The sequence below is a fragment of the Phocoena sinus genome, chromosome 2 (genome assembly GCF_008692025.1).
Source record: "Phocoena sinus isolate mPhoSin1 chromosome 2, mPhoSin1.pri, whole genome shotgun sequence".
Lineage (NCBI taxonomy): Eukaryota > Metazoa > Chordata > Mammalia > Artiodactyla > Phocoenidae > Phocoena > Phocoena sinus.
This window is the reverse complement of record NC_045764.1, coordinates 102,041,714-102,065,297: the sequence shown is the minus strand read 5'-3', so window position 1 is coordinate 102,065,297 and position 23,584 is coordinate 102,041,714. Positions and strand designations below refer to the sequence as shown.

The following is a 23,584-nucleotide window of genomic DNA, read 5'->3' as shown; positions in this document are numbered from 1 at the left end:
CTTTTCATTTTGCTTATGGTTTCCTTTGCTGTGCAAAATCTTATAAGTTTGATTAGGTCCCATTTGTTTATTTTTGATTTTATTTCTATTGCCTTGGGAGACTGACCTAAGAAAACATTGCTATGATTTATATCAGATAATGTTTTGCCTATGTTCTCTTCTAGGTACACCATGCATCTTTAACTTCCATATTTGAGCCAGTGCTAGTCACCTCAAACCCACAAAAGTCCAGTAAAGTCAATTATTTACAGCAACTCTTCCAGTTCTTAGCTCCTCTCTCTTTTACCTCATTTGCTATCCAGCCCCTTTGGACTAGCAGGTTGCCTTTTAGATTTCAGCTCCTCTTAGTTCTCCTCAAGTATTCTGGCTTTGATTTGCCCCATCAGCTCTTCTTACTTTGGACTATCTTCTACAGTAAGCTCGCTCTGATCAACTCCATGTCTTGGCTCATTTTGAGGCCATAAGACAGTTCCAGGGTAAGTGAGGAGCCACATCAGAAGTCCCTAAGAATCCTGGGATTACCCCAATTATGGATGATGAATAAAGGAGCAGCATACTTTGGAAATGGAAATAATGTGAAAAACAAACAAAAGGTTGAAGTCCAATTATCACCAAAAGATTGAAGTCCAATTGCAAAATAGCTGCATAATAATAAACTGGACAGTGTTTGTTTTATTTTCTATTGTGTACTAGGTACTAGCACATAGTAGGTGCTTTAAAAATATTTGTTGAATGAATAAATGTAAATGAATACACTCTACCAAGGGCAGATTTAAAGGATTTGCACTCAAAATATAATTAGGAATCAATTAGGCATGATCAAAAATTTTCTCAATACTTAAATTAGTCACTGAATGATCCTGTTCCTGGGCACAGTCTCCAATGTGGGGAATGGATTATTATTTGACTGAAATAGTTTAAGGTACTTAGTTATCAGAATGGAATTGGCTCCTAAAATACAGTGGTCCCCACAAGAAAAAAGAGTTCATAAATTCTAGGGAAGATTGAGAAATTAATTTAAGATCTAGCTGTCAAATTTTTTACTTTTGCTTGGATTCCCTCTCATTTTGCCTCTTCCCATTTATTCTCTAGTTCCACGGCCTAGTGCAAAGGGCAATTCCCTGAGATAAGATCTGGTTCTGGAAAAACTTTTGAAAAGTCTTTTAACCTTTCTCAGTCTTAGTTTCTTTATCAGAAAAGTGAGATTTGGACATGATCCCCGTGGCCCCCTTCTAGCTCCAAAGTCCTTGGGAGTCACTTGTTCCTCTTCTTAAAGTTTCATTCTGAAGGCTCTGACCATGTTTCTATTACAGGTTATCAGTTATTCATATTTTCTGACATACTTCAATCCCTTTGTTCTTATTCCTCCAAAGAGTTGCCTCTGTGACTTACCTTTTTCTTTCCCATGGCTCTGATTTGCTTTTCCTTCTGATGGCTTGGGGTTTAGTTGTTGTTGTTGCTGTTGTTTTGCCTTTGTCATCATGCTCCCTCCCCACCTTGCCCTCACTGCTTGTACCTCATTTGTTGATTTTCTTTCAAATGAACAACCTCAGGCTCCCCAGAACTTTAGCAAATTGTTCCTATAATTTCGTCCTTGAAAAGACACACACACACACACACGCATGCACGCGCGCGCACTCACACACACGCGCACGCACGCACACGCACACACGCGCGCACACACTCCCACCCCCACTCTAGGCTTCTCTAACTGCCTGCTAGGCTCCTGGCCCTTCCCCCACAACCTCCCTTTCCTGTTCCACAACCTTGACCTCTTCACAAACTCCGTTTCCCCTTTATTTAACATCAGTAACATGGAGAAATTAAGAAACACAAAAAGAATAACTTCTGTCCTTTCTCTTATGAATGTTTAAATTCCTGCCATCTTTTGCAGAATGAACTCTGAAAAGACACACCAGAAAAGCCTCAGTCCGAATGACCTCCTTGATCTTCACTCCCTCCCTCTGCCCCTAAAACACCATGGCAACTGCCACCTGAAAGAGGCCAGGCGGAAATCATCCAATAAAACCAAGGTTTGCTTGCCAGTGCTTTCTTATTTAATAAAGTTCTGCAGAGGGTACTTTTCCCTTACCCTTCATTGCCTTAACTCCCTTAATGCTAGCAAGACAAAGAACATGTGGTAGTACATGTGATTATAAGAACCATAATTTGTTGTAGATATTTACTTGTAGGTCTTCACATTTTCTCTGTAAGTTGAAAGATTGTCATCCTCCAGGTCTGCACCCAGAAAGTGAGGCCTATAGCAGAGGCAGAAATCAGTGGGATGGCAATAAATGGTCACACTGTGGCAGAAAAAACACAGGCTGTCCAATCAGGCATGACTTGGGCAAATTTCAACCTGCTGTTTATCAGCTGTAAGACCTTGAACAAGAAAGCTACTTTGCGTCTCCATGCCTCAATTTCTTCATTTGTAAAATGGGGTGTTCTGCTTGTCTAAAATGGGGATTATACAATGTTTACCTTGCAGAGTTATTTTAAGGATTAAATGAGACCGTGCAATTAAAGGGCGTAGTAAGCAGAATGCACCCAAGCTATGATTAGCTATGACTAAGGTTATCAATAGAAAGGTTACATGCTTTCTAGACTCCTAGTTTAGTTCTCTTGCAATTAAAATCAAATTCCTCATGGGATTCTAACTTTCAGGAAGGTAGATGAAATGCTTCCACAGTGCCTGCTCCTCTACAAACTAGAAACAGGGTATTGTCTGGAGAGAAGAGGCCTTCAATGAAATGGCAAAGAATTTCCTGGACTCCCACATGACTGTAGTTGTATTTTTAGAGCAAAAGCCATTATGAGTCTAGAAACACTTTCAGTGACTTAAAAGTGTATTACACTCAACAACATCAACAAACATTTGGGCAACAGTAGTATATACATTTGAGAGGCATGTTATTTATTGGGGCCACAGGCTGGGCTCACTTCATGTGTACATGGATTCTGCTGCAACAACACTGCAGACCCCTAAGAATCTAGAGCTTATGGTTTAGAAAGCAACAGTCAAGCTCAATTGTCTCAAACTGCAAAAGGATCATTTAAGAGCTTATTTTTAAATCGTAGGCTCCACCCCCACCCCCACCCCGCCAGAGATTGATTAAGTAGATCAGGGGTAGAGGCTAGGAATGTGAATTCTCGGTAAATTCCCCATGTGGTTGATTACCTTGAGTCCAGAGGAGTTACAGAGCTCTGGGAATTAGCATCCCTGACTGGCCCCTCTTCTTTCTCTTCCAAGGATCTCATTCCAATCACCTACCTTCTCTTTGTTCTTCACAGTTCTGGGCTTCTTTAACTGGAGTGTTATGCTGATATCACAAAACAACATGTAGGAAAATCTCTGAGAGTCAAACATAATGACTGGTTTTCTTCAAAGAGCAACAACATTCAATTATGCTTAAATTTTTTTAAAAAGCAACATCATGTCTTTGCTTTTCAGGGACTTATTTTTTTGATACTAACAGTACCTTAACATCCATTTTAACTAATTCAGAGGCAACCTGTGCTCACAAATGAAGGATACAGAGATTATGCTCAAGTGGTCTGGCTTGAAAATTGGCTCCACAATGTAAACACCCAACAGTACTTTAAGCTATTCCTGAAGAGAGGAAAAATTTTAAGTCAATACGGAAGCCAAAATAGAAAATGTTGATAAAATCAGAAAATATCATAAGGAGGAACCACAAAACCAGAATAAGAAGCCCATCTTCACCACCAACTCCCCCCATCCAGAATATCCTCCCCCACTAGAGCCTCTCAGTCTCCCACACATGAGAAGGAACTGGGGACAGGGTGCCAGGATAAGTCCCTTTTTCCCATCCTTTATTATCTTCAACGCCCTTGAGTGCCTCTTCAGCTTTTTGGGGAACTTAAATGCTTAGTTTACGTGGTCAAATGACTATGGAACATTTTCCAAAAATTAAATCACCAATTAAAGAAAGAAGAGTGTTGTTTTAATATTCTCTTCTGCTGTTTCTCTCAATCTCTCTCTCTCTCTCATTTCTCTCTCTCCTTTCATTCTCTTGCTCTTTCTCTCCCTCCCTTCTTTTCTCCCTCTCTCTCCCTCTCTCTCCTTCCCCTCCCCTCTCCACTTCACCACACACAGAAACCCCTTTTCAAAGGGGCTTTTTTCCAACTCAGTGAAGTAAAGTCTTTGCCCCTTTGTGGGGAAGGCTCATTAACATTCCCACAGCAGCATCTCTTCAAGGATTTTACTTTTGTAACTCTGTGGGGAGGTCAAGAGGCCACAGTGGAGAGGTAAAAGGAAAAAATGGTAAATGGGGGAGGGCGGAAGAAAGGAGAGGAGGGGAAAGAGCCCTTCCTTTCACAATAAGGCCAGCAAGAAGGAGGGTGGACCAAAGTAGGAAAAGACCAGACAGACAAGACTCAGTAAAGAGATGAATATTGGGCCCCCAGATCTGCCCTTGGAGATCTCCAGATTCCTGAGAAAAGCAGAAAGCTATGTTCCTTCTCTCATTTCTTTTCCTCAAAGAGGAAGTACAGATGGAAACAGTGGAATGAAAGAGTGACAAAACCCAGTCTATTCCACTGAGAAATTAGAAGCTTTCCTGGCCCCAGTGTTCCCATTTCCCCTACAATAGCCTAGTGATAACTGCACCTGTCTACCACAGGGAGGTTAACAGGATGAATGAGACAGTGTCAGCAAGAGTTCCAAGGGTTGACCGTGAGGGAGCCACTCAAGGTCCTGACTCCAAAGGACTGGGAAAATAATGGAGATTCAGTGAACTCCAAAGCAAAGATCAGAGTGCTTTCCAAATCTCTTCAGATGGTGGTACCTGCTTCATTTATCACCAGCAACCCTCCTACCATCTGTCTCTCTCTCCCTTTCTTAGTATTGCCAAAATAGCCTGGACTTGCGTAAGGGAAGAAATGACGGAAACTTCAAGTTTGCACCCAACACTGAGTGAGCTTTGCTTTGCTATTCTCTGAAGACACAGCCATCAGAGATTTGCATCACTCAACTCCAAAGGGGAAAATCATTCCCACTTTCCTAACAGATGGTGTTTCAGATGCTCTCTTAGCCAGAAGAGTAAAAGATAAATAAGGTTAAAAGAGAGGACCTAGGCATAAAGCTAGGAGATAGGGCATATCTGGATATTCTATGCCCAGGGGTAACAGTAGTACCTTAAATTCAGGGAGGAACAGCAAGGTCAGAAGTTAAAGAACAATAAACCAATCACCCGTAAGTGTGCAAGCTGAACAGGAGAGATCCAGTTGGTTGGTTGCCAAATGATGTATTCTTAAAGGTCAAACTTCACATCCACAAAGAAATTCTTTCCACAGAATCCTTGACAACTGTTTTCAGCCTCTGTGAGAATATATTACAGAGAGTTCGCACATTTACTGGAGAGTCCATTACACGTTAGAAAGTTCCTTTATATTGAGCTGAAAGTGCCTCTTGTAGCTTCTACTCTGAAGTACCAGAGAACTCATCTATATCATCTTCTCAAAGGTGGCATCCCTCAACCCTGGGAGCTGGACAGGAGTGGGAGAGACAGAAGAGACACTATTTTAAATGAGATTCCTTAAGATCAATCTTTTTTTTTTTCACACTAGGAGTCTGGTGGCATATTGTACCTTTAACAATATAGAGGGGAAAAAATGCTAGACTACTGTCAAATACACCTGGCTTGCAGGCCTGTCTCTGTTGCATCATAGCTGTGCAGTCTTGGATAGGTTACTTAACCTCACTGAGCCTTTCGGTTTATCTATAAAGAGGATCATCTATAAATAGGAGTAGTAAAACCTGCTGTGCTAACCTCAAAGTTGTAATACTCAAAATATGTCCTGTACACGAAAATATCCTATAAATTATAAAGAGATCTACATATATTAAGTTATTATTTTAATGACCTTTTTTGCTCAATCTTTTTGTCAGCCTTTCACATCCTCATTTTTGACTGGCAGGTAGCTGACTTCTTGGCCTTATAATCAGGATATACCAGAAAGTTCTCATTTCAGCTTATACCTCAGAAGCAGTCCCATCATCAAACAAGGTGGCATAGAATCATGAAATAACCAAAAAGCACTGTGAAGAGCTTAGAAGAGTTAGAAAAACAACCGAGGGACATTTTCTGAACAGACAGCACAGGGCGAGGCCGGGAGCCTGGGCAGGGAGGAGAGGGTTAAATCCTTTCCTCTGCAGTACAAAAGAAAAGAGTGTGCGGAAAGATTAGGATTTTTGCTTTTACAATGGGAGCTGCAGAAGCGTAGGGAAGAAGCTGAAGAAAAAAAAGGGGGCGTCTCCCCTTTAAAGACTTGCAGAGATTGAGAGAGAAGAGAGAGAGAGAGTCAGGGACAGAGAATCAGAGCGCGCGCGTCTGTCTGTCTGTCTGTCTGTCCCTTGGAAGGGAGAACATCTCTGCTTCACAGTGATTGGCACTGGGGGAGAGGCATCAGTTGGCTTCAGACCCAAGGGGGAGACCAGACCAGGTCACCCCGGTTAAGACTAAGTGAGAGTTGCCCCTCCCCGTCCCACCTCTCTCCACCCGGGAATGTCTCGGCGAAAGCAGCGGAAACCCCAACAGTTAATCTCGGACTGCGAAGGTCCCAGCGCGTCTGAGAACGGTGGGTGCCGGGGAGGGGTTGGGGGGGGCCTTGAGCCCAAGCCTGTGTGGGTCAGGCCAGGGCAAGGGGAGGGCACCCGGGCCATGGGCAAAACCAGGGGGAGAACTTGGTCGCTGGGGGGTTGAAAGAGTTGAGATGCAGCATGTAAGGAGATGACCTGTGCTGGGGAGAAGCCCCGCTTCGCTTTTCTCAGGGTTGATTATGTTTGTGTTTTCCGTGTCGTTTTTCTCTGGATGAAATGGAGTTTTCAAACTGGCTCTGTTTCCCCACCCAAGAGTTTTCTCCCCAGGTCCCCCCTTTGCTCACTGGTCTTTGTGCCGTTGCTAAGTAACCTCCTCAGACCTGAAGATCGTCTCTTAGGGGTGGGATTTTCCCCCCTTTTCTTTCTGGAGAGTTGGGTTGCAAGAGAATGAATTGGATAAACGTGAAGGGTCCCCTGAGGGAGAAGAGAAAAAAGTTTCTCATTGTTGGGCTGAGCAGAGAACAGATCAGAGCTCCCAGAGGGAGAGAGCTAATGTCGGTCAGATGCAGCCTGGTTTGGGGTGTGTATCTGTGTCACCTGGAGTAGAGGCTAGAGGAAAGTTCTGGATGAGGGGCTTAGGTTTGTGTTTCAAGGAAAGCAAAGCTAAAAAAAGTGTATGAGTTAACATACTTGTTTGTTGATACATGCATATCATTTTATGGGGATATGATCATTTGTTTAAGTAACAGATTTTCTTTATGAGGGGGGAAAATTTCATGTATTCTTACAACATTCCAGTAAGTAAGAGGCAGCCAACAGAGCAACTAAGGTATTGAGAAGTGACATTGCCCAAAGTCTCAGAAACAGAGGTACAGTCAGGACAGAAACCTAGATTTCATGACATTTAGGGTTAGTGGTGCTCACTCCACCTAAACTAGGGTTTTCCAAGCTTGCTTGCTTGTGGGTAGATCTGGGCTAGAGTCTGGGAATCTGTATCTTTGCAAATGTCCAGGTAATTCTTAGGATCGAGCAAGTTTGGGACAATCTGGTATGGCTACATATGTTCACACTGTGAAAGTCTGAAAGTCCTGACTCAGGGATAAACTATTTATTTAGCAAACAGTTGATTCACCCAACAATGCAGTGTAGGATTAAGCACACAAGTGTTCTGATGGCAGACTTTCAGGATTCAAATCCTGGCTCTACCACTTGGTTAGCTGTGCGACCTTGTTGGTTTACTTTGCCTTTCTATGCCTCAGTTTCCTCATCTGTAAAATAGGGATGAATATACTAGCTACCTCATTCGGTTACTGAGTTAATACATGTTAATACACTTGGAAAAATAACTAGCATAAATAAGTGCTTAATACCTGTGGCACAGTCCCTAGCATAAATAAGGACTTAATATGTATTATTTTTTTTAAAGACTTTTTTGATGTGGACCATTTTTAAAGTCTTTATTGAATTTGTTACAATACTGCTTCTGTTCTATGTTTTGGTTTTTTGGCCGTGAGGCATGTGGGATCTTAGCTCCCCGACTAGGGATCGAATCTGCACCCCCTGCATTGGAAGGCAAAGTCTTAACCACTGGACTGCCAGGGAAGTCTATTATCATTATTATTATTATTATTATTATATGTGAGTACAGAGCACTTCCTGTAAGTGCTGAAATATGACCAAAGCTCGAGAGCCTCTTGGCGAACTTCAGCATTTCTTTATGAGATGTGTGCCATGAAAAGCTCTAGGATAATGTATTTGTAGTAGCTAAAACTAAAACATGGATTAAATTTACCTTTCTACCTGTTGTAAAAAAGGACTTGAGATCAAATCAGTTCACAACATGCTACAGAACAACCTGAACAGACATACCCCTCAAGTCAGTGCTTTACTGGGATCCCACTGTGCCAATATTAAGAGGTGGCATGCTGGTGGCATCCTTCCCTCCTGGGACACGTTAGCCCCCCCTTAATGCTGCTGCAGGCCGGATGTTTCCTCCTCCTGCTCTACAGGAGACTTCCCCCAGAGCCTCAGAGTTGCCTTACAGTCCTGCTCCCCTGCTGGTTAGATTGTGGAACAATGCTGAATCCCCTCCAACCCAGAGGCATCCTCTCCTCTCCCCCCCTATCCTCTCTTCTTCCCACATCCTCAGTTCACCCATTCCCTATACCGCTGCTGAGGAAGAATCTGGGAGGGAGTCACAAGAAATCTTTCACAACTGCCTTGAGGGGTTCTCCAGCCCCTTGAACTATAGCTCCCACTTGTGGCTGTGAACACTTGGGGCCACGGGGATGCTGCTGCAAAGCCGTCCCCATAGAAACAGTGCAGGCTTGAACTCACTGGCAGCAACAAATTTCAGTTGAAATTTTGCCTTTGAGCCATAAAAGTTGAAAACATAAATGTTAAGGAGCAAGGAAGCAGTAGTAACCTTAAGAAAGATCTGCCTTCAGAATTCTCCTGAGAGACTGAAAGATCCTTGGGCTACGTGTATGACTTGGCATGTCACTGGGTCTCATTTGTAAGATGAGGTGGCTAATATTTGAAAATCTAAATTCCTTCCTGCTTTTATAAGATACATAGATAGGGTTTCTATTCATTTATGTGATCTTCAGGCTCCTGAGTTTTCGTTCTGCCCCAGGGACTGTTTCTTGTTCTGCATGCCCCAAAATTAGGTAGGGAGGGCTCTTGTTCGGGGGCTCTTACACATGTCCTTTTACAGGTATACCTGTGGAACTATGGGCATCATCATGACCATCTGCAGACATTTATTTAGTAACTAGGGTGCCACTAAGGTTTTCAAGAGTCTTTGCCTTCTTTTAAGCAATGTTTACCATATGTGACAAGCAAACGCTGAGCCTTTGTTGCACATTCTAAAAGCCTCATCTCTGCAGTGACCTAAGATATCACCAAGGCACAGTCCGAAAAACCTGTTTTCCCACCCTGTTTCTGCTCAGCTTCCCTGACCAGAACACCAAAACCTACCAGAATAGTTATTGCACATAAGTGATGAGAGGGAAATAGTCTATTTGCTTCAAAACTCTGGAGAGAAAAAAAAATTTGTCTCCCCTACAGAGTCTAGAAATCTGGATTAGAGAATAAGGGATGTGAATTGGGAAAATGTAAACTAGTACATCTGGGAAATAAAGGAAACGATCAGAAACCCAGATATTTAGTGAGAAGGAGAAACCAGGACAACAGCCAAACAGACCTAGGGGGAGAAATGGCAGTTGGCAGACAGCAAGAGCAGCAAAAGGGGAAGGAAGGCAAAAATAAGAGTTTTGAGGGTTCTGTTCTCTTTAGAACTGGAGGTAGAGAGCATCGCCTCTCAGGGTATTGATCCCTGAGCCTTTCAGCCCTAGGGACTCCTGGGTGAAAAAGAAAACATTTCTGAGTAGATAGAAAGTAACTCAGGGAGGGTGCAACAGAGCACTGGATAAGGAAGCAGAAAACCTGGTTTTCAATCCAGCTTGTACCTTGAAGCTTTGTGACCTTGGGCAGGCCCATTCTTCTGCCAGGGCTTCAGCTTTTAGACTTGAAATAATAATCCTCATTGCTACTATTTGCAGAGCATTTACTATTTGTCAGGTACTATGCTAGGCCCTTTATATATTTCCTCTTGTTTATTCCTCCCAACTCTGCTATTATTACCTCCATTAAATTCTTTAAAATTTACGGTAAAATATACATAATAGAACTTATCATTTTTAAGCGTACAATTCAGTGGCATTAAGTATATTCACACTGTTGTGCAGCCATCCCCACCATCCATCTCCAGAACCCTTTCATCTTGCAAAACTGAAACTCTATACCCATTAAACAATAACTCCCCATTCCCTTCACCCAGCACTCCCAGCCCCTGGAAATCACCATTCTAACTTTCTGTCTCTGTGGATTTACCAATTCTAGAGACCTCATATAATGGACTCATACAATATTTGTCCTTTTGCGTCTGGCTTATTTCACTTAGCATAATGTTTTCAAGGCTCACCCATGTTGTAGCATGTATAAGAATTTCATTCCTTTTTGTGGCTATACCCTCATTTTTTTTTTTTTTTTTTTTTCGGTACCCGGGCCTCTCACTGTTGTGGCCTCTCCCGCCGCGGAGCACAGGCTCCGGACGCACAGGCTCAGCGGCCATGGCTCACGGGTCCAGCCGCTCCGCGGCACGTGGGATCCTCCCGGACCGGGGCACGAACCCGCGTCCCCTGCATCGGCAGGCGGACTCTCAACCACTGCGCCACCAGGGAAGCCCTATACCCTCATTTTTAAAAGAAATGCAAGTCTTAGAGAAATTAAGAAACTTTCCCAAGGTCACAAAGATTAGAAAGTGCTGGGATGTTAACTCAAGTCTGATTCAGAGCTGGCACTCTCAATCACTGTGCTTAATGAGAGGTCATATCTCTAAAGTCCCTTCCAGCTCCAAAATGGTATGAATTCCAAGTGCCATTCATACCAAGTGCCGAGTCCTTTGATATCAGAAAAACGTCCTTTAAAAAAAAACACCCTTTTTTGTGTTTGATCTAAGATATTCCTATTCTGGAAACAAATATATTTTTCTCACTTAGCACCAGATGTATAAATCTTTGTGCCTGTTTGTCCACTGTGTTGCACAGGCCAAGGGTGCATTTACTAGGTGTGGGTAGCAAAGGAGTATGTGTATGTATTTAGGAGAGAGGAGTAAGGAAGAGAAGATGAGACATTCTCCTTTAGAAGTTATCTATAGCAGCAGTTACAGAATCAACTCATAATTGTGGACACTACCAATCTGTGTTGGTCCAACATTAAATTTAGGCAGGGGCTTACATAGTGTGCTTGTTTCTTTAACGGCTGGATGATGCTTGAACCCTGTGTAGAACAAAGCCTTTCATTTTACAATTGGAAGTATGGCTCAAGATGCACATACCCTGGGAAGGGCAATACAGTCACTTAAATTCATAGACAGGTGTATATCATGTCAAATTCTGTTCCTGGAAGCAGGATACAAGAGAGGCAAAGTGTGGCTGTGGTCAGAGTAGAGAGGCAACCCGATGGGAAGATTTTGCATTGAGCAACTCATTTTGCCTACATCCTAATTTTGGCCGAGTTGAGCACAGGTAAGATTTGTGAGGAGCAGGGTGGAAGGTTTGATGGGGAGGACACTCCTCTGATGTGTACTGTGGGTCTCATCCTTGGTTGTACATCAGAATCACTTGAGGAGCTTTACAAACACTGATGCCTAGATCCCACCCTCAGGGAATCTGAATTAATTGGTCTAGGGTACAGCCTAGCCATTGGGATTTTTAAAAGCTCTCGCAGTAATTCTCATGGGCAGCAAAGTTTGAGAACCCGTGTTCAGCTCTACCACCCTGCTACCCACCAATTTTCCTCTGTTCTCCCAGCCATCCTCTCCCGTTTAATGAGTTACCAGGTTTAGAGAGTCACTTAGTTTCCTTTTTCCTTGTCGTTTCAGCTCTTCATAAATTTAAACAAGCATGTCCCTGTCTCAGTCCTATGTCCACCCCAGACTTTACATGTGACCCAGGATAGCTTACCTCACCTTATCTGCTATCTAGGGACACCATTACCAGCTTAGTTTATTCCTGTGTTTATGACTTCATTCGTGTCTGCCTAAGAATCCTGCCCCCCTTTTCAGGATAGGCAGTGAGTGCAAAGTGCTGAGAAATAGAGGCTTCCTCTTACAGGTGGCTGTTGATCCGTCACCTTTCACCAGGGACTGAATTTACCTTAAAGAAGAGCCCAGATCAAATTACGCATCAGAAAGCAAGTTTCATTAAAGAGCAAGAAAGGGGACAGTGTTTCCCAGGAGAAGATGAAAAGAAAAGGATTTCTTTTCTTGTCGGAAGACTTGACAAAACAGCAACTTGATATCAAATGTTCAATGCTAATTAACAAATGCTCAGTAGAAAGCTTCCATCTGATTCCCTCTCTGTTACTGAGGCCAGAGAGCAAATGGCAGGTAGAAGCTACACAGGGCCCTTTCTCTAGCTTAGGGAAGCCACACAATGTTGATGTGCTTGTGAAAGCACTGGACAGGAGTCAAAATTCTGAATGCTTGCTTCACTGAATGACTGTGTGAACTTGGAAGAGTCACTTAACCTCTCCAAGCTTCCATTTTCTCATCTGTAAAAATAGACAACATTGCATTAAACTGTGACTTGCCATATTGAAATAGAACCCCCTCTCCCTCGTTGTCAGGGTCAGGCCTGGAAGCATGTAGCTCATCTGTTTCAGAGCCATTGTCCACAGTGTTAAGGCCCTTGTGATTATCTGAAGTTTCAAAACATAATTCAGTACAATGTTTTCAATGAAAGTGGACGTTACTAATATTACATTGTTTCAGCTCCCCCCCAAAAAAGACTTCCTACCCTTGATATATGCCAATTATATCAGCCTCAGAAATTAATAAGATTGCTAATTCCCTGGCGGTCCAGTGGTTAGGACTCCAGGCTTACACTGCTGAGGGCCTGGGTTCGGGGAACTAAGGTCCTGTGCAAGCTGTGCGGCTTGGCCATAAATAAATAAATAAATAAGAAATTAATAGGCAACATGAAAACAGATCTAATTTTAATATATATGTATTTTATTTTGATTGTTTTGCCACTGACAATATAAATTCTCTAATTCATAATATTTGGGACTCCTCCCAAAGTTTAAAGTCTCATATGTACATGTTATTATTTTATACATATTATTTTATCCCCACAATATTTCTCTGATGAAGATAGCACAGTTACAACATTACCACTTTACAAAAAAGGAAATGGGGGCATAGCATGGTGTGACTGACCACCACGCCTCAATTTATCAGCCAGACAAGATTGGAACTGGGGTTAGAGCAATGTGGATTTACTGATGCCTTTGGCAAACCACAAAACTAAGGACTTGTGGTCATTTCCTGTAAGTAAGATAAGCTCTTTTAAGGAAGTGGGAAACCCATTAAGACTCATTTCAAGGTAGAAAGGGAATGCAGAGTACCTGGTCCAGGAGGCATCTTATCCCTACTTATCCTCTCCCTGAATAGGAGGCCACCTCTGTGCTGGTGAGCAGGTGTTAAGGCATTCCTAGGCATTCAAGCCAGGTTGGGGCTGAAAGGGGCTTTAGGCACTGAGAGGCTGCTTGGTAACTCCCTCCTACTGCATTTTCCCCATTGTTTCAGGAGAAGCTCCCCTCCCCCCAGGTTAGAGCTAGGTAGGCCTCTGCAGGCTAGCATCTCCCCAAACCCAGCTGTCCTCAGTAGTAGTTGTGTTGCCAGAGAAAGACAACGGAAGAAGTAGGGTAGAGAAGAGGGTACTAAATAGGAGATGGCCCCTTAAATAAGCATGAACTCTCTAAATTAGGTGTGGGCTGGGTGACCTGTGGAGTAACTCGCATTCAGCTATTATTCTGGGGGAGGAGGGGCGGGGAGTAAAGGGGCTTAGTGTTACGCAGAGAGGAGTCCTGAAACGACTTCCTTGGAAATTCTACCTCGCGGCCTCCCACCCTGAGAAACTTCTTTTGTGGATGGGGTGGGGATAGGGTGGGAATGGAGGTCAGGAAAACAGGACAAAACTTGGGGTATCTTGGGGGCACCAGATATGTGTGTGTAGGTAAGGGGTAGGTGTGCTGGGATCCCCCTCCCGCTCTGGCCCTCAGACCACCCTCTCTGGAGCCCACGTTTTCCAGGCTCAGCGGATCCTTTATCCAAAGGAAAATAAGAGAAGCCTGTCGCTTTGCTCTGTTGAGCAAGGCTGTGTTTCCTACTGTGCCCCCTTGAGCTTGCTGGGGGATTGGGGGGGAGAGGGGGGCAGGTCTGGGCAAGGACATCCGGAGATGGGGGGGAGCTTGCAGAGGGTAAGGAAAGGTGGACCCCCGCCATGCCCCACAGCACCTGTCACTGAGCCTCCGGAAACCCTCCCGGGCTCTGGGCTCTGGGCTCGCTCCCCTCCCTCCCCAGCAGCTCCTCCCCCATCTCCCCTCTCCCAGCTTTCTCGTTCCAGCTCCTCCCCTCCTCCGCGACTCCTCGCTCCCCTCCCCCTCCTCCGCCGCTCCCTGCCCCCGCCGCCGATCTCCATCTCCGCAGTCTGGGCCGCTGGGTGCAGAAGCTGCCGCAGCCCCGGCGGCTACTGCCGCCTCCCCCAATCCGGATACCCATTGTCTCCCACTCCACCTGGCCCTCCACCTCCCACACAACCATGGCGCACGAAGCCGGGAGGAGCTCTCGTCTCGGGGGGCCCTGCGGGGAGCCGGCGGAGCTTGGAGGTGCGGTAGGGCCCGGCCCGGGCAGGGGTAGGGGTGGAGGGGACGCGGGGGGCGGGGAGAGGACTTTCGGTGGACGAGATAGAAGGCACGATTCTCTGCACAGGACCCGGTCCTCACACCCAGTCCTTGCGCCCGCCAGTGGCCCGGGGGGGGTGGTGGTGGAGGGGGGGGAGTAGCTTGTGCATGCCCGCTCTCCCTCCCTCCTGGCCCCCAGTGCTGGCGAGTCTCCTGTCCAGGCGGGACAGCACTGAGCTCTAGCCTCCTGCACGGCCAGCCGGATGGTGAGCTCATCTCCCCACCCCCACTAGCGGTTACTGGGCTCGTTGTTAATTACAGCCTCTGCACACCCATCCGAACCGCATCACCCACGCTCTTTCCTTGTCTTCTCCCCAGGTGATGCTAGCGAGGAGGACCACCCCCAAGTCTGTGCCAAGTGCTGCGCACAATTCACTGACCCAGCCGAATTCCTCGCCCACCAGAATGCATGTTCTCCTGACCCCCCTGTAATGGTGATAATTGGGGGACAGGAGAACCCCAACAACTCTTCGACCTCTTCTGAACCCCGGCCTGAGGGCCACAGCAGTCCCCAGGTCATGGAGGCCGAGCAGAGCAACCCCTCGGATTCCGGGTCCTCTGTACCCACAGATCCCACCTGGGGCCCAGAGCGGAGGGGAGAGGAGTCTTCGGGACACTTTCTCGTAGCTGCCACAGGTACAGCAGCTGGGGGAGGTGGGGGCCTGATCTTGGCCAGCCCTAAGCTAGGAGCAACTCCATTACCTCCAGAGTCCACTCCTGCACCACCACCCCCTCCACCTCCTCCTCCGCCCCCAGGTGTAGGCAGCGGCCACTTGAACATCCCTCTGATCTTGGAAGAGCTCCGGGTACTGCAGCAGCGGCAGATCCATCAGATGCAGATGACTGAGCAAATCTGCCGGCAGGTGCTGCTGCTTGGCTCCTTAGGCCAGACAGTGGGCACCCCTTCCAGCCCCTCCGAGTTTCCTGGGACAGCCGCCGTCTCCTCCACCAAGCCCTTGCTCCCCCTTTTCAGCCCCATCAAGCCTGTCCAAACTGGCAAGACACTGGCGCCTTCCTCCACCTCCTCTTCCTCAGGGGCGGAAACACCCAAGCAGGCTTTCTTCCACCTTTATCATCCACTGGGGTCACAGCACCCTTTTGCTGCCGGAGGGGTCGGGCGAAGCCACAAAGCCACCCCTGCCCCCTCCCCGGCCCTGTCAGGCTGCACAGATCAGCTGGCTGCCTCGCCTCATCTGGCGTTCCCAGGCGCCGCGGGACTACTGGCAGCACAGTGTCTTGGGACAGCCCGGGGCCTCGAGGCTACTGCCTCCCCAGGGCTCCTGAAGCCAAAGAATGGAGGTGGTGAGCTGGGCTATGGGGAATTGATGGGTCCCTTGGAGAAGCCTGGTGGACGGCACAAATGCCGCTTCTGTGCCAAAGTATTTGGCAGTGACAGTGCCCTGCAGATCCACCTGCGTTCCCACACAGGTGAGAGGCCCTATAAGTGTAATGTCTGTGGCAACCGCTTTACCACGCGTGGCAACCTCAAAGTGCATTTCCACCGGCATCGGGAGAAGTACCCGCACGTGCAGATGAACCCTCACCCGGTACCAGAGCATCTGGACTACGTCATCACCAGCAGCGGCCTGCCCTATGGTATGTCCGTGCCACCAGAGAAGGCCGAGGAGGAGGCGGCCATGCCAGGTGGTGGTGTGGAACGCAAGCCTCTGGTGGCCTCCACCACGGCACTCAGTGCCACAGAGAGCCTGACGCTGCTCTCCACCGGGGCAGGCACAGCCACGGCTCCTGCGCTCCCTGCTTTCAATAAGTTCGTGCTCATGAAAGCGGTAGAGCCAAAGAGTAAAGCTGATGAAAACACCCCACCCGGGAGCGAGGGCTCAGCCATCGCCGGGGTGGCAGAAAGTGGCACAGCAACCCGCATGCAGCTAAGTAAGCTGGTGACTTCGCTACCCAGCTGGGCCCTGCTTACCAACCACTTTAAGTCCACTGGTAGCTTCCCCTTTCCTTATGTGCTAGAGCCCTTGGGGGCTTCACCCTCTGAGACCTCCAAGCTGCAGCAACTGGTGGAGAAGATTGACCGTCAAGGAGCCGTGGCAGTGGCCTCTACTGCTTCGGGAGCCTCCACGACCTCTGCCCCTGCAACTTCATCCTCAGCCTCATCGGGACCTAACCAGTGTGTCATTTGCCTTCGGGTGCTGAGCTGTCCTCGAGCGCTGCGCCTGCATTACGGCCAACATGGAGGTGAGCGGCCCTTTAAATGCAAAGTGTGTGGCAGAGCTTTCTCTACCCGGGGCAATCTGCGTGCGCATTTCGTGGGCCACAAGGCTAGTCCAGCTGCCCGGGCCCAGAACTCCTGCCCCATTTGCCAGAAGAAGTTCACCAATGCTGTTACTCTGCAGCAGCACGTTCGGATGCACCTGGGGGGCCAGATCCCCAATGGTGGTACCACGCTCCCTGAAGGTGGGGGAACTGCCCAGGAGAACGGCCCTGAGCAGTCTGTAGTCTTAGGGGCGGGGAGCTTCCCCCAGCAGCCATCCCAGCAGCCATCCCCAGAAGAGGAGTTGTCCGAAGAGGAAGAAGAGGACGAAGAAGAAGAGGAAGACGTGACTGATGAAGATTCCCTGGCGGGGAGAGGCTCCGAGAGTGGAGGTGAGAAGGCGATATCAGTGCGTGGTGATTCAGAAGAGGCCTCCGGGGCAGAGGAGGAAGTGGGAACTGTGGTGGCAGCGGCCACAGCTGGGAAGGAGATGGACAGTAATGAGAAAACGATTCAACAGCCTTCTCTGCCGCCGCCGCCGCCGCCGCCTGACAGCCTGGATCGAACGCAGCCAATGGAGCAGGGCGGCAGTGATGTTGCAGGAGGCACAGAAGAGGGGGGCAAACCGGAGAGGAGCGCCAGCCCAGTGTCAGCGTTGGCCCTAGAAGGGGAAGGCAGCAGCCCCACCTTGGTGGAGGAGCTGAGCCTGCAGGAAGCGATGAGAAAGGAGCCCGGAGAGAGCAGTAGCAGAAAGGCCTGTGAGGTGTGTGGCCAGACCTTTCCCACCCAGGCAGCTCTGGAGGAGCATCAGAAGACCCACCCCAAGGAGGGGCCGCTCTTCACTTGTGTTTTCTGCAGGCAGGGCTTTCTCGAACGGGCTACCCTCAAGAAGCATATGCTGCTGGCTCACCACCAGGTACAGCCCTTTGCCCCCCACGGCCCTCAGAATATTGCTGCTCTTTCCTTGGTCCCTGGCTGCTCATCCTCCATCACTTCCCCAGGGCTCTCCCCCTTTCCCCGAAAAGATGACCCCACGATCCCATGAGCCTGTTTTTCTGAATCTGCTGCCCCTTGACCCCGGGGGCAGAAACTGAGAGCTCTGTAGAAGGACCTCCAAGATCTGTGAGCCCTTATTTGTCTATTTCTCTGAGTTCTTATATGATGTGTCCCTAGTGGCTTTTCTCTAATCCCTGAGCTTTGAAATCCTTGTGCTTACAGCAGGGTGGCCCCCTGAGAAACTTTTCTTTCCTCTTCATTCATTGTACCTGAGGAAAATAGATTCTCTACAACTTTCACATTCCCAAGAAGAACTCTCTCCACCCTCCCTGGGAATGACCCTTCTACCCTCTCCTCTCCCTTTCCCTTTGGCAGGTGTATCTGAGCACCCACATTTGGAATTATAGCCCAGCCCGAAGGGGCCAGCAGCTGTCCCTGGAGGGCCTAGGGCCACTCCTCTCTGGTGACCAGGTCAACCTGCAGGACTTCTTGTCCCAGGGCATTCCTGCCCAGCTGGTGAGGGTGGGCTCCCTGTCTTGCTGAAACCAGGACACGGCTTTACTGTCAAGTGACCTGCCCACCACGCCCCAGAGTTCCAGCTCCATCTCCATCTCCACTACCCCCTCAGGCCCCACACCACCAGTGCTGTTTGGCCCAGGAACTGTGGCTGAGAAGTTGCCTCCAGCAATGGGATCCAGAGAAGCCAAGGAAAAGAGATTCCCCCCTCCTTTTCTTTTGGCCTCTGGCATCCAAGACAGTGCCTGAGAAAGCCCATCATAGAAGAGAAGTAGCAAACTGTACATTTCTTCTCCTTCCCCCTGCTCCAGAAGGTGCCGACAATGAAGATGCAACAATATCAGTATCTGGTGGCTCAGCCCCAGGGTGTAGGGAGAAACGAAGGGCATAGGACACTCTTCCCAGTAGTAAGGCACTAATGTGCCTTCGTCACGTTAAGGCAAAGGTGTTGGCTGGTTAATATGCCAAGATATTTTGAGCTTGTCGTATCTTTCATCCTTGCCTCTGAGTTAGGAAACAAGTGGATTTCTTGCTGGGAGGTCTCCCATGGGATGGATATTTTGGGGAAGGAAAGGTGAAGTTCATATCTTTAACAAGCATTGTTGATGAGCGTTAGCTGAAGGAATAATGGAGCGTTTAGGAGTGTTGCTAAAGCATAGGGCTTGCTGAGAACCTATGTGATTAAGAAAGGGGTGTGATATAAGGGAGGGGACCTCAAACTCTTAATTGGATGGGTCGATGGGTCTCATGAATGTTCTTTTGAACTAATGGTGACTTCAGTGTGCAGCAATGCACCATGGATCATGGGGGATTTCCTAGCACTAGTGTGCTTCTAGTTTTAGATAACTCCTTCCGCTATTCCCTGGCCCCTTGTATTTTCCTCATCTTCCTCTTTCAAGGTCCACTTCCTTCCCATTTTGCTTGTCCACGGACCGGGGCTTATGTCTTTGCTACTGTCTGGTTCTTAGAGTCCCAGACTTTGGGAGTTGAGCCCTAGGTGCTGTCCTCCCTGCCTCTCCGTTTTGTAATGAGATGTAGTATTTACTTTTAACATAGGATCATTTGGAACCAGAGTTCTGAGGAGGAGGGAGTGAGGGTTCTGCTATTGACTGACTTGAGTGATGGCTCCTCCTCCAAAGGTGTAGGCTCCAGTTTCCTAACATAGTAAAATGTGAAGAGCAGACAGCGGAGATGTTAGTGTCTTTCCCTTTTTATTAAAGGTGTTTTAACCAAATATTTGTGTGTTTCTCCTTATTTCATTTCAACAGCCAGCTGGGGTGTGATATGAGCATTCCCTAACATTGAGATTCCCTTCCCACCTACATCTCCTGCCAAAGCTGAACATATGGTGTTGAAATATTTAATTTGCTCAGCCTTGTCCTAAAACAACCTCCAGTGAATGTAATTTCCTTGTAGAAATGGTGTTTGTGTTCTCAAAAGGTAGGGGATTTGCTCACTGTTTATAGCCACTGTCCAGGTTTTCTCTTTGCCTAGAACCTTCCACCACCAGGCTTTTGTATTTTATTTTACTTGTTTTGTTTTGTTTGGAGGTTGAAAGCTGTTTCTTTATCTATCTATCCTGACCTGTAGGCCAGCCTAGCTGACATCAGTTAATCTGCAGAACCAAGATGAATTCATCTTTATGATACTTGAGGTCTGATGTTATAAACAGGAAAACAAAATTCAACCCTAGTAATTTCTACCAACAAGATAATATAAAGGAGAATTCTTAGCAGAGGAAGTGCATTGGGGGTGGGAGAATGAAATGAAGCATATATATATATTTTTTGTTTTGTTTTGTCTCTCCACAACATGGTAAGGTTCAGATTTGACTCTTAAGACCTTGCTTTCCTAAAGAGAACATTCTCCGGAATTTTTTTTTTTTGTTTGTTTGTAAGATTATATCACTGAAACCACATGCTAAAGGGATGGGACTGGTAAAATGATTTGCCTAAAGACATTCAGCCAATCAGTGGCAGAACTGCATTAAGAACCCAGGTCGGCAGAATCCCAGTCTCAGTGCTAACCACCAGTGGTCAGGAATGGTGCTTGCTTCCTGTTACATACTAAAGACTCCTGAAGTGGTGAGGCTGGCTGGAAGACTGAAGGGAAAGGTGAGTAAACCTACTGGCTCGATTCAAGGTAAAGAACAGAGGTTTGATTCTAGTTGCCTCCTGGAGGCAACTTTAAACCCGTCCCGCTTTAAAGGTACTAGTGAATAGGACATGACAATCTTGTGAAGTCGGCTGGAGAAGAAACAGCTCCTGTCTCTTTAATTCCTTACCAAAGCTTTATAAATCTGTTTTTCTTTTCAGCCTATGGAAGGAGGTAGGTCACCAATCCTTCTATTCCCTTTACCTCCCCTACCCCCACTGGACATAGATAATGCCATTTAACTAATTAAACTAGACTTGCCCTCTCTTTAGATGCCAGTTCCCATTATGGTAACAGCTGTCAGTGAGGCTTCTACTAATGGGTGCTTCCTTGGGCAGGTCAGCACTGAGCTGGACTCCCCACCCCACTCCTTCATAGCTCTACTTTATTTTCCCTTCTGTCTCCTTTTCATTCTTCTTTTTCCTCTCCTGCTTTTTATTCTTTCATTGACCTACAACTTTTACGTTTCTCTCTTCACTTTTAGTTTATTCCTCTCTTACAGCCTTCAGTTTCTTCCTTTTTGCAGTCCCCTCCAATCCCCACCCTCAACCCCACCATTTCTTACTCTCAAGCACTTCTTATTTGATCATCCTTTTGGAAGGTGAATTAACTCTAACCTGCTGAAATGAATATGTCAAGAAATGCAGCTTGCGAAACGCTTTACCTGAAATATACATAGTGGATTCAGTTCAAACTAGATGGATAAAAAGATCACTAGTACAAGAAGCAAGAGACAGCTTCCTCACTCATTCATTCAGTTAATTTTTGAGGATTTATTTTGTTTCAGAGACCAAGTGTTGGGTAGATACAAAGGTAAACAAACTTCTGCCCCTAAGGGGGCTCAGTCAAGGAAGAAGAAAAATGAAAACATATTTTTATATCATGGTAGTAAATACTGTGATAGACACAGTGGCCTGTGGGATTCCAGAAAGGGAAATAACTAACTCATGTTACGAAGAGAGAGAAGGGGGCGGGGACGTACAGTTCTCTTACATTCAGTTTTCCTAATAACCATGCTGAAATATATTAACTGAATCCATATGACAACCTAAGGACCAATGCAGTTACCATATAAAAACCTACATAAGGTACGTCAAGTCCCCTTTGGCAGATACAGAGGTGTGCTACTTCAGAGATGTCCCTTTAAGAAAGAACTGGCTACTCAGCTGCAAGAAACCTGGTTAGCTGACAGCCTCTAGCTGTCCTACTGTTCTCCAAACCCCTGGCCAAAGGCTAAGCAAGGTGGTGGGTGGTACAGGGCTTAGCCATTCCCAGGGAACATGGGACTAATGAACGATTCTTGCTATGGAACTCTCCAGTGGTCTGGCAGAGGCTGTCATGTCTGCATCACTGACAGCTTTGGACAGCTCTCCCTGCCCAATCCCATTTTCTTCCCTTTTTCTTTTTACAAGTGTTACTTCCCAATAAAACTTTTGGACTCCTGACTCTCTCAGCATCTGCTTCTCCCAGATTTCAACCTGTGTCACCCCAAAAAAACGTTTCAATTCTATTGGCACATTTTCATCTCTCACAGATTTCTGCTTCTGGGACTCTGGATACCGTCCCTGGAGCTTCTCTGTAAATCAAGGAACATCCGTCTCCTGATCCCCAAAACAAACTTAACTCACATGAGCGTTTCTCCATTAGACCCAACTTTGACTTCCCTTTACATTTCCTTGTCTTTTCTAATGTTTAATTTAACAACAGATTTACTAATCCCATTGGACACTTTGCTTTTGATCATATAATTTAAAAAAATGAGTAAGGACAAAAGTGAAGAAAAAAAAATTTTGACCAAAGAACCAGTTACGAAGTGCAGTATTTGGTCAATACTGTGGATGTTTCAGTAACCCATTGCTGTGTAACAAACCATCCAAAACTTAGTGTCTTAAACAATAATTATGTATTTGCTTGTGAGTCCATGGGTTGTCCCAACAGGCCTCAGCTAGGATGACTTGTCTATATTCCATGTGGTGAGGGCTGAGCTCACTTAGCAGCTTCAATTCGGGCTGGAGGATCCAAGATGGCCTCACTCACCTCTGGCCCCTCAGTTGAATGGCTGGAATACTGCAGTCTCTTTCCTTAGAGTTTTTCATTCTCCAGGAACTCTTTTTGATATCTTTCAATCTCTAGGATTTCTCTCTCTGTGTGTGTCTTTCTTACTCCTTTTTTCTCCCTCTCCTTCTCCCTTTCCCTCTCCCTCACTCTCTCTTCAAATGGCCTAGCTATTAGGATAACTGGACTTCCATGAAGGCCTAGGCCTCCAAGACAACAAAAGCAGAAGCTTCAAGGCCTCTTAAGGCCTAGACTCTGAAACTCAAAGAATATCACTTCTGCCACTTTCTCTTGGCCAAAGCTAGTCAGAAAACCAGTTCAGATTCAAGAGGAGGGGAAACAAGCTTTACCTCTTATCGGGAAGAGTGGCAAAGACACACTGCATAAGGGCATGTGGGATGGGAGCCATTATTGTTGTGGCTAACTCTGGAAAGTCTACCACAGCAGATAGGAGGAAAAGTTCAGAAATGTAGTGCATGCAGCACTCATCTACTCACAACTAGGCTTACACTCTTGACTAGAAGAGGTCTGGGTGAGATTCCTTCCTCCTTCCTGTACTGCTCAGGGTTGTATACAGACTGGCTAAGAGTAGGCACACAAGAAAGCAGTGGCTTTCTTATTGGCTGAAAACTGGTCCTGAGGAGTCTAGAAAAAAATCCCTCTATAAGCAGATCATGCTAAGTGGCCCTCCTGTGCTCCTAAAATTTGCCTAATTTACTACTGTAATAATTTATCCAAAGTGAATATGAAAGCAAAGACTTCTGGGAGCTGGC

General features: G+C 46.5%; 1 protein-coding gene across 4 annotated transcripts; it reads left to right on the top strand.

Annotated features, from left to right (window-relative positions):
• The first annotated feature begins 6,255 nt into the window (after positions 1 to 6,255).
• Positions 6,256 to 19,836, top strand: SALL2 (spalt like transcription factor 2). 4 transcript variants are annotated; one of them, XM_032622751.1, is made up of 3 exons: positions 6,528 to 6,600; positions 15,191 to 18,005; positions 18,629 to 19,801. In XM_032622751.1, the coding sequence occupies exons 1-3, from the start codon at positions 6,528 to 6,530 to the stop codon at positions 18,849 to 18,851; spliced, it is 3,111 nt and encodes a 1,036-aa protein (XP_032478642.1). In that variant the 3' UTR covers positions 18,852 to 19,801. The 4 variants fall into 4 exon arrangements, with proteins under 4 accessions (XP_032478640.1, XP_032478642.1, XP_032478641.1 ...); XM_032622752.1 differs by lacking the exon at positions 6,528 to 6,600 and adding an exon at positions 14,703 to 14,797; XM_032622749.1 differs by having other exon boundaries at positions 6,256 to 6,600; positions 15,191 to 19,836.
• The last annotated feature ends 3,748 nt before the right edge of the window (positions 19,837 to 23,584 follow it).

What these genes read in the sequence shown, in the direction of transcription:
- SALL2 (XM_032622751.1), top strand. Translation starts at nt 6,528, where the DNA reads ATGTCTCGGCGAAAGCAGCGGAAACCCCAACAGTTAATCTCGGACTGC. An exon ending in TCCCAGCGCGTCTGAGAACG is followed by an intron (nt 6,601 to 15,190) that starts GTGGGTGCCGGG and finishes TCTTCTCCCCAG; the next exon opens with GTGATGCTAGCGAGGAGGAC. An exon ending in ATGCTGCTGGCTCACCACCA is followed by an intron (nt 18,006 to 18,628) that starts GGTACAGCCCTT and finishes CCTGTCTTGCTG; the next exon opens with AAACCAGGACACGGCTTTAC.